At 46.1% G+C, this 10,316-nt stretch overlaps 1 protein-coding gene across 1 annotated transcript; it reads right to left on the reverse strand.

The window, feature by feature from the left end:
* Positions 1-1,770: 1,770 nt before the first annotated feature.
* Positions 1,771-5,655, reverse strand: LOC129707104 (uncharacterized). Its single transcript, XM_055651894.1, has 2 exons — positions 5,425-5,655; positions 1,771-2,319 (listed from the first exon to the last, which is right to left on the reverse strand). The coding sequence occupies exons 1-2, from the start codon at positions 5,627-5,629 to the stop codon at positions 1,907-1,909; spliced, it is 618 nt and encodes a 205-aa protein (XP_055507869.1). The 5' UTR covers positions 5,630-5,655; the 3' UTR covers positions 1,771-1,906.
* Positions 5,656-10,316: the final 4,661 nt, after the last annotated feature.

Consider the following 10,316-nt stretch of genomic DNA (forward strand, 5'->3'; position numbering starts at 1 on the left):
AATGTATTGGGGAAGACATAAGGGCGGCACGGTGGTGCAGCAGTAGAGTTGCTGCCTTACAGCATTTGCAGAGCCGGAGATCCCGGTTTGATCCCGACTATGAATGCTGTCTATACAGAGTTTGGATGTTCTTCTCCTTACCACATGGGTTTTCTCTGAGATCTTCGGTTTCCAACCACACTCCAAAAACGTACAGGTTTGTAGGTTAATTGGCTTGGTATAAATGTAAATTGTTCCTCGTGTGTGTAGGATAGTGTTAATGTGTGCGGATCGCTGGTCGGTGCAGACTCTGTGGACCGAAGGGCCTGTTTCTGCGCTCTATTTCTAAACTAAAGAGAACAAAGGATAGCACCATTAATGGGAGTGGGGTGCCGAGCTATTTTTTATTTTTGTGTGTTATCACTCTGAGCCCAATGTGGCCAAAGTGCCATTTTCCTCATGAAATGTTTGGCTATTCATATTTTATTAATACTGGGTGACAGGGAAACAATTGCAATCCCATGTGACCAAGACAGTTGAAAATCCTCAAAGATAATCAAAAAAAATATTACTTGGATTTATAGCTTCTGTTGGGGAAGTGCATTCAGGAATCCAAATGACCAAAATCACTTTGTGAATCAGGCACAAAATTAACCTTGAGCTCCAAGCAAAAGACTCGCGTGGGAAATCAAGACTGAAATTGTTTTTAAGTCTGTAGAGAGGTGGCTGCTGGACTATCTCTGTGTCTCCTGAATCTCAGTCTGAAGGGTCTCAACCCAAAACGTCACCCATTCCTTCTCTCCAGAGATGCTGCCTGTCCCGCTGAGTTACTCCAGCATTTTATGTCTATCTTCTGCTGAAAGTGTGTTGGGTTTAGGGAATGCAGTGGCAATTTCACCTATTCCGCAGTCAATTGTTATCAGAACATTGGTGCACCATGAGGTACTTGAGACCCACACCTACCCACCAGATTTAATCCCAGTCAGTCTTCAACATTTTGCATGGATTATAGTCATTTTGTTTAAAAAAATAAAAATAAAATAACAGCCGCACGATAATAGACAGCGAGTTTCTCACAAAACTACAATACAGATATGTGAAAACAGGTGTATGTGATATTACGGCTAATCCTTTATATCTCCTTGTACATTCCAACCTAGTTTCAATGTTTCTATGTAAGTGTTGTCTTTGATCTTGCTTAGTGAAATAACATTGAAGGAATGAAGATACTTGTCCATTAATTACCTGTGCCACTTTGCAATGCTGCTGTTGTTGTTGTCAGTTTCAACAATGTTTTTAGGGATATTTATTACATTTCTATCTGATACACTAAGAAATTCCAATGTATATCATGAAGCAACAAAACGGAGCCATTTGTGCAGTTGCCTACATTGCCCCTGCCATTTCAAACTAAAGCGCCTGCCCCACTTGGGCGTCATTTGCGCATCACGCAGATGGCGCGTGAAGATTTTGTACATCCCAAAATCCTGGGGCACCGCGCGCGACCGCACGTCACTGCCTACGTCACCACACACGATGCGTGCATAATGCGCACCATGCGTGCGTCGTGACGCGTAAATGCTGCATAAATGATGTGCAAATGGCGCCCAGGTGGGACAGGCCCTTAAGTCTCTGTCAAATAAATTCAACACACACTTCAAATTCCTTTCAATACCACTGAAACAGACAACGTAGCCATTGGTCATTGAGTCATTTTTCCCTTTTTGTTTGAGGGAGCCTACTGTGTGAAAATTGTGTAGTTTGACGAGACGAGCAGGTTGAGTAAAATAAACCTTTATTTGTAACGACAAACAAAAGAAGTATAACACAACCGCGTGCTGGGTCAGCCAAATATCTTGAAGCTCCTGTTACACGGGTGGAGCTCGATCAACTGAGGAAGCAAAAGCCCACGAAAACACACCCGCGATCACGTGATGGCGCCAGCCAATAGCGAGGGTTCACATTGCCTCAAGCCACCACTAGGTGCCGCTACAGGACCCTCCCCAGAACCCGAGGTAAAGAACCGAGCGGGAGATGGAATGAGGTGACCGGACCGAGTGGAAACGAGGGGCACAGCCGGCGGTACAGGCGGAACTGGCGGAACAGAGCCAGCAAATGTTATAGATGCAGGAGAAACAGGCACAACAGGTGCAACTGGGACGACAGGCGGATGTCCTCTACGCCGGGGTTGAGCCACCGCTATCGATATCCAGATGGGCGGGCTTGAGGTGAGCGACTGAAATGATCTCTCCGACATCCAAAAGAAACGACACAATGCTGGGGCGCAACACCCAGAAAGGACCCTCATAAACCCGCTGTAGCAGAGTCCGGTGCAAGTCCCTGCGGAGAAACACAAATAAACAGTTCTTAAGCTCTGGCGGCACATACACTAGGTATGTTGCAAAACTTACCTTCAGCGGCGCTTCAGTTCTGCCGCTGCCCTTGTGCGCGACTTTGGCGCCTTTGAGAGGGGGGCGGGTTTAAAACGCGATTTTCTCTAGGCTGTTGAAATCGATGTTGTTCAGCCTACTTAGTTGCTGACGAAAAATCGCTGCGAAATTCGATCGCTGCAGGTATTTTTAAACTAAAATGTGTTATTTAATTGTTATAGTAGATTAAAAATCATCCTCTAAAGCCGCGAATCCCGACAACGGGACAGATCTCATGTAGGGGACAAGGCAAGGTAGGTTGTTTATTTTTACATTAAAAAGGGCTTCTTAAGATCCCTTTATACAAAATTTTATGTTGCGAGTAGCTGACTTGGGGGCCCATTCAATCCCACAGTATCTTTCATGCCGACACGGGGTACAAATTCACCGCAATGGCAGCGTTCTAAACCAGCGCGTTCCACAGAATCCCACTGGCAAGCTGATTTAAATGGTCATTAATTTACAGCAATTGAACACTAAATCCCTTCCATTTGGCCTATAAATTAATGTCGATGTTTAGATCTAGTAATTGAATTTTGAAATTAGCTACAATTGGGTAACTAACTAATTATATGCTTTAATTTCAGGTCATCCAAGTACGATTGTTTAAAATTTGTTTCAGAATACTTTAATCTATAATAACTGAAAATTTCTTTCAGTTCTCTTAATTTTTAATAAAGTTATGGGCTTTAGACAATCCTTGATCACAGCTTTTGTGTTAAGTCAATGGAAAATCAATAGGGAACAAGATGCTAATTTCCGAGTATGAAAATGGCCATAACCTTTTTAATACTGAAGATATGAAAGTGAATTAGGTGTCAAATTAAACTTCTTTTTATGCTTTATCTAATGGGATAAATTGCAGACTTGATTTTTTAAATCTCAAAATTTTGTAACATTGCTACATACACCGGAGCAGCCCCATGCTGAGAGGCCAGGATAGGAGCCAGGCCACCCACTTTCTCCCAGAAGTTTGCCAACACAGACAAAGTGGGCTCCTGCTGCCCTCGTGCCGCAGGAAGGGAATCCCCGGGTACCCGCAGCGGGGAGCTGTACATGAGCTCAGCGGATGACGTGTCCAAATCTGCCTTTGGGGTCGTGCGGATACCCAGCAACACCCAAGACAACTGGTCGGCACCAGGGGTCGGACACCTTGGTAAAGGCGAACATCAGGGGCTTGTGGTCCGTGAAGGGACCACAAGTATTGGAAATGGCGGACAGCCAAATAAAGGGTCAGGAGCTCGCGGTCGAAAGCGCTGTTGCTTCGCTCCGGAGGTCACAGGCAACGGCTGAAAAATGCAAGCGGCTGCGGCCTCATCCCACAAGAGGTCCCTTGGCTTACCGACGAGGCACTGAAAGAAAGGCCGCATGATTCAGGCTGCCGCCGGCACGAAGCGATGATAAAAATTTACCATGCCAACAAACTCCTGCAGCCCCTTGATGGTGAGCGGCAGAGGGAACTGCCGAATGGTCTCCACCTTATCGGGCAGCGGGGCCGTGCCCTGCGAGGTGACGTGGTGCCCCAGGAAGGAAATTAAGCGAAGGCCAAACTGACACTTGGCAGGGTTGATTACAAGCCCATGATCCTGAAGCCGCAGGAACAACACCCGTAGGTGTGCGCAGTGTTCCTGGTGGGAGCGGCTGGTGACCAGAATATCATCCAGGGATATGAAAACAAAATCTAACCCCCGGCCCATCATGTCCATGAGCCGTTGGAAAGCCAGTGCAGCATTCTTTAAGCCAAACGACATGCGCAGTCATTCAAAAAGGCCAAATGGGGTGATGATAACGGACTTGGGCACATCATCAGGGTGGAGGGGAATCTGGTGGTAGCCGCACACCAGGTCCACCTGGGAAAAGAAGGTAGCAGCATCCAGATGGGCCGTAAAATCCGGAATATGGGTAGTGACAGCGTTCTGGCGTCAGTAATCCTCACACGGTCTCCACCCCACAGATGATTTGGGGACCATGTGTAACGGGGATGCCCACGGGCTGTCAGAGCGCCACACATAACCGCCTCGCGTTACTTCACTGCCGCGTGAGCGGGGCGCTCTCCCTGAAGCCCCCCCGCAGCTGTATCGGCCGGTGGTCATCCCAACCCAGAAGTCCCCCTATTTGCACGCTTACCAATCGAGGCACTGGAAGAGAAAGGCTGCAGGTCCGATGAGCGGTAAAAATTTACCATGCCAACAACTCCTGCACCATGACGAAGACAAACTGACACTTATCGTGCAGGGTGCTGACTGACAATCCCATGATCCCTGAAGCCGCAGGAACAACCCCGTAGGTGTGCGCAGTGTTCCTGGTGGGAGCGGTCTGTGACCTCCATTTAGCGGAACTCCTCCTTCATGAGCTGCAGCTTGTCAGGCGGGAGCCTGCGCGCCCATGCATGCAATGGGGGACCAGCGGTTGGGATGTGATGCACCACCCCGTGCTTTAGAGCAGCTGTGCGAAAACGGGTGGGTCAGAAGCTCCGGGAACTCGGCAAGTAGGGAGGTATACGGACCGTCCCCATCAGCCACCGCATCCAGCTGCAGGCTGGAAGGAGCCGCGGGCCATGGGGTTGTGGGCCTGGGGGACTCCGGAGGCACGAGGTGCTGGCCCCACACGTCCAGCATTAACGAAAAGGCCAACAGGAAATCATTGCCCAGTAAAGGCTGGGAAACGTCCGCAACGGTGAAAGTCCATGAGTATGGGCGGGAGTTGAGAACGAGGGAAAGGGTCCGAGTGCCGTAAATGCGAATGGAGCAACTGTTGACGGCGGCCAGGACGGAGCCACGCTTACCGGCGCGGGTGTCGAGTGCAGTCGGGGGGAGGATGCTCTCACCACAGCCCCAGAGTCATCGAGGAAGCGAAGCCCGGAACAGTGATCCCGGACATAGAGGCGATGATTCTGGCCGACCGCGATTGCCTCTACTGGCGATAGGCTGAGGCACTTCCCGGAAACGAGCAGGGGGCGTGGCATTGGCAGACCTCTGTTCCCAGCATTGGTGGTAGTAGCACTACTGTCTCTTACCATGGTCTCCGGCAGGCGGCTGTGGTGCGGCGATGGCAGCGGAGGGCTGCACGTCTCTGCGAGGTTGCTGGTGCGAGGACGTGGACACCCAGTTGTATCCACCATCTTGCTGCTTCGCGAGCCACTGGCCGTCGGCCCGTTCAGCGAGCTGCAGGGGTTCGGCGAAATCCGAACCAGCAAGGAGCAGGCGGATGTCGTCAGGCATCTGCTCTAGGAAAGCCTGTTCGAAAAGCAGGCAGGGCTGGTGGCCATCCATCAGGGCGAGCATCTCGCTCATCGGCGCGGACGATTTTCTGATCGCCGAGGCCATCCATATGGAGAAGGTGGGCGATGCGCGATCGCGGCTGCTGAGCCCGGAAGTTCGGAGCAGCAGTGCCTTGAGGGCCTCGTACTTGCCCGATCGTGGGCAGAATCCTGCAGGTAAGACAGCAATCAGGTCAGCAGTCTCCTGGCTGAGCGCCCCAACCACGTAAAAATAGCGAGTGGCATCCGCGACGATGTTGCAGAGCTCAAATTGGGCCTCAATGTGGGCGAACCACACTTGAGGCTGCACCGCCCAGAAAAGGACAGTTGCAGGCCCACAGCATTTTGCTGGGAGGGCTGGGCATCGGGTTTTGCAGCGGCATTCATTGTCGGGATCCGAAATCACAATCGGACAGGCGGGGTCACCACTTTGGTGAGACGAGCAGGTTGAGTAAAATAAATCTTTATTTGTAACGACAAACAAAAGAAGTTTAATAGAACCGCGTGCTGGGTCAGCCATATATCTTGAAGCTCCTGCTACACGGGTGGAGCTCGATCAACTGAGGAACCAATAGCCCACGAAAACAGACCGGAGATCATGTGACGGCACCAGCCAATTGCGACGGTTCGCATTGCCGCAAGCTGCCACTAGGTGCCGCTACAGTAGAGAGGAACTGAAATTGCTGGTTTACACTGAAGGTAGACACAAAATGCTGGAGTAACTCAACGGGACAGGCAGCATCTGTGGACAGAAGGAATCGGTGATGTTTCGGGTCGAGACCCCTCTAGTCCTATATTACTGCGCTGATTATTCTTTATTAGTTGTCGAGTTTTGACATTGTAAGTTGTGCCATGTGAATTCAAGACTTACTTTTCATCTTCATTCTCAACTTTCAATAGCTGGGTAAATTTGTGAAGTCTAAGAAGAAATTAAGTATGGTGCCCAAAGCCTGGCTAAAAGATTGGGGAGGAATGCTTTGGAGTGTCTTGAGCTTCTTTCACCCACGGACTCTTGTGGCGAATAGCTGCCGGAGGTAATAGATGCCAAGGCTAAGATTACTGCTACTCTTCCTCCATCGAAATGTAAATAGCAGTGATGGCCATGGTCAGTAGATAGAGCTGCGTAGGAAGAAATTGCAGATACTGGTTTACACCGTAGATAGACACGGTCCTGGAAAAACTCAGCATCTCTGGATAGAAGGAATGGATGACGTTTTGGGTCGAGACCCTCCTTCAGATAGATATAACTCATTGATAGTAAGAAAAAATACAAGAAAAAGCACATTAAAGCTGACTGGATCTCCCTAAGCTTTTTCAGCTGGATAGGAAAGTTATGATTTTGGATGATGAATCATTGGGATCTGAATCCACCATTGGATTTACTGGATGGTGGAAATGCTGGCCAGTAGAAGTCCATCAGGAAGTCCATCCGCAATTTTTTCTCTACTGTGAATTCAACCATCATTCCTAGAATACTCACGATACATTAAAGCTTTATACTTTCTCACAAACAAAACCTCACCCCAAATGTGTATTCTTGATAACTCCAACCGTTATATGGAGATTGAAGAAGGAGTTCATCAGTTGTATAATAGAAAAGCAAATTATAATTTCAATCAATACAAAATGAGCACAGAATGGGAGCCTCAAATCAAATGGACACTTTTCTATTTGTCAACACTTACTTGAACCACTCTCATTGGAGATAGTGGTTTCTCCAAATCTCTTTGGAGGCAGGCTATAGGCAAGAACAGTGATGGATGACTATGGAAGGATGGTTTAAGCCACTTCAGGGTAATGTAGTTTAAAACTAAAGAGTACAGGTTTGAGATGAGGGAGAACAATTTAAAGGGGACCTGAGAGGCAGGTTTTTCATGCAAAGGGTGGTGAGTATAAGGAACAAGTGTTCGAAATGAATGCAATTACAACATTTTTGAAGACGTTTAGGCAGATTCACGATAGGAACGTTTTAGAAGGATATTGGACAAATGCAGGCAATTGGGACCTGCTAAGAAAGGCACCACGGTCAGCATGGGTGAGTTGGACTAATGGGCATGTTTCTGTGCTCTGTAGCTCTGTAACAATGGCTCTGAATGGAATGGCTTGTAGGGTAAGTTCTGCGTGTTTAGAGCACCATAAGAAAGGATCAGATAAGGATTGCAGATTTCCTTTGCTGAAAGTCATCATTGAACAAGGTGTTTTTGCCTTGTGGTTACCATTACTGGCTTTTAGTCCAGTTGTGTTAAAATGATTTGGTTATGGAAGTATCTGAGTCGGATAGAAGCTGGGTTATGTAATGACAATTAAAAACTTGTACTTGAAGTGTGGCATTGGTGAGACCAAATCTGGAGTATGGTGTACAATTCCCTTTGGTTTTCCTTAACTTATAGGAAGGATGTCAACAAAAAAGAGAGAGTACAGAGGAGATTTACTAGAAAGTTGCCTGGGTTGATCAACAACTAAGTTACAGAGATAGGTTGAATAAGTTAGGTCTTTATTCTCTGGAGCGCAGAAGGTTAAGGGGGGCACCTGATAGAGGTCTTTTAAATGATGAGAGGGATAGACAGAGTTGATGTGCACAAGCTTTTCCCTTTGAGAATAGGGAAGATTCAAACAAGAGGACATGACTTCAGAATTAAGGGACAGAAGTTTAGGGGTAATATGAGGGGGAACTTCTTTACGCAGAGAGTGGTGGCGGTGTGGACTGAGCTCCCAGTGGAAGTGGCGGAGGCAGGTTCATTGCTATCATCTAAAAATAAATTGGATAGGCATATGGATGAGAAGGGAATGGAGGGTTATGGTATGAGTGCAGGCAGGTGGGACTAAGGGGAAAAAAAAAAAATTTGTTCGGCACGGACTTGTAGGGCCGAGATGGCCTGTTTCCGTGCTGTAATTGTTATATGGTTATATGGTTAAGTATCTGCAAGTCGGAATTTAATAAGTTCCTTTGTTAGTGCATCTGACAATTAACAACTCTTGGCTCTTGAAGTGTGGTGATTGGATTTGAACTTGCATCTCCAGCTAAATAACAGGCCCACAGTGGTATCACACACTATCCCTTTGGTTTTCCTTAACTTTGTATTTCTTGTTTGTCTCCACTCAGCTGCTTTATGTTATAAATCCATGTTCAGCTAATAAACAAGATGAGAATACAATTTGAATAGATAACAGTGTGGCAAAGATAACATATTTTGATCTAAATTTCAATTATGGTTTTCAGATTTAAAAATTAGCATTCATGGATTAAATTTTATAAATATATTAGAATTTGTATCTTCCATTTTGGTTTTGGAAATTGCAGCCAACCAATATAAACTGCGGCATATCTGTAAAATGTATGAAAAAAATAGACTTATTAGTCCCATCTTTCTTGTATTGTAACATGAATAACTCAGCACTAACCATTTAATGTGAACCAGTTTTACATTTCCATGCTCAAAATTCAAAGCCCACTTTAAAAGCCTTAAATCAACAATTTTCCTCAAATGTCTGCATTCTTTCTCCCCTGGGGACTATTCCAGCTTGGCAGATGCAAAAATTGTACATTTGTCCTTGGGAGATTGAAGGATGTTAGCACACAATAAAAAAAATATGCCAAGGTCAGTTTCCACAGAGCCTTCCCATTATTGCTGCTGAGTAATGCTGAGCTGGCAAAAATCCCTCTGAGCCAAATACCAGCATAAATTATGATCTGAGTTTGTTGTGACTAAAATATCAGTGGGCACGATATCTTGCATTGTGCAGGCTTAATTGATGTCAGAGGTTATGGGGTTAGAAGGGAGAGCTAGATCAACCATAATTCAATGGCAGAGTAGACTTGTTGGGCCGAATGGCCTAATTCTACTCCTATCCCTTCAGACGTTATGACCATATGACCTTAATTAAAATGTGCTTTAGCCAACATAGCATGGTGACCAAATTACATTTCATTTTGACTTGGAAACAAGAGGCTGAGAAGAGAAAGAGAGAGAGATGCAATATTGTTTGGCAATGGTTTTAGGTCTAATGTTTCTGTGTAATTTCCTCAGCAGATGCACTAATTGGAACATTGAAAGCCATATCTTGTGGCATTCACAGCACCCATCTAAAAGAGACAAAGTATTGTTTTTCCTGCTGTATGCAAAGTCAGCATATGCATGTTGAATTTGCCTACTGAAATGTTCAATGCATATAAGTCACCACAGAGCATGTTACAGACAAAAAGGATACATTTTAACTTAATATCCTGTCTTTATAAATTGGGGGCTTGACATAATAGGATCTGATTTGTTGTAACTTGCAAACAATGGCAATTGGATTCAAATTTCCCATTTAGATTCTGCAGCAAAGAAAAGGACACCAATTTCTTATCTTTTAAAATCCAACTAGAAGGATAAAAGCAAACAAAGTGCACTGGTTTGGTTCAGATTGCGTTCTTTGGAAAAGAGGCCCAGGAAATATTAAATGGAAATTTGTAAAATTGTTTATGAAAGACTCAGGAAAGATTAAGAGAAGGGGCTTCTTTCCATCTCCAGAAATGCAAATAACTAGTTTAGTTTAGTTTAGAAATACAGCACGGAAACAGGCACTTCATCTCACCGAGTCCGCAACGACCAGCAATCTCCACACATTAACACGACCCTACAGGGCGGTCACGGTGGCGCAGCTGT

Source organism: Leucoraja erinacea, chromosome 20 (genome assembly GCF_028641065.1).
Source record: "Leucoraja erinacea ecotype New England chromosome 20, Leri_hhj_1, whole genome shotgun sequence".
In the NCBI taxonomy this organism is placed as follows: Eukaryota; Metazoa; Chordata; class Chondrichthyes; order Rajiformes; family Rajidae; genus Leucoraja; species Leucoraja erinaceus.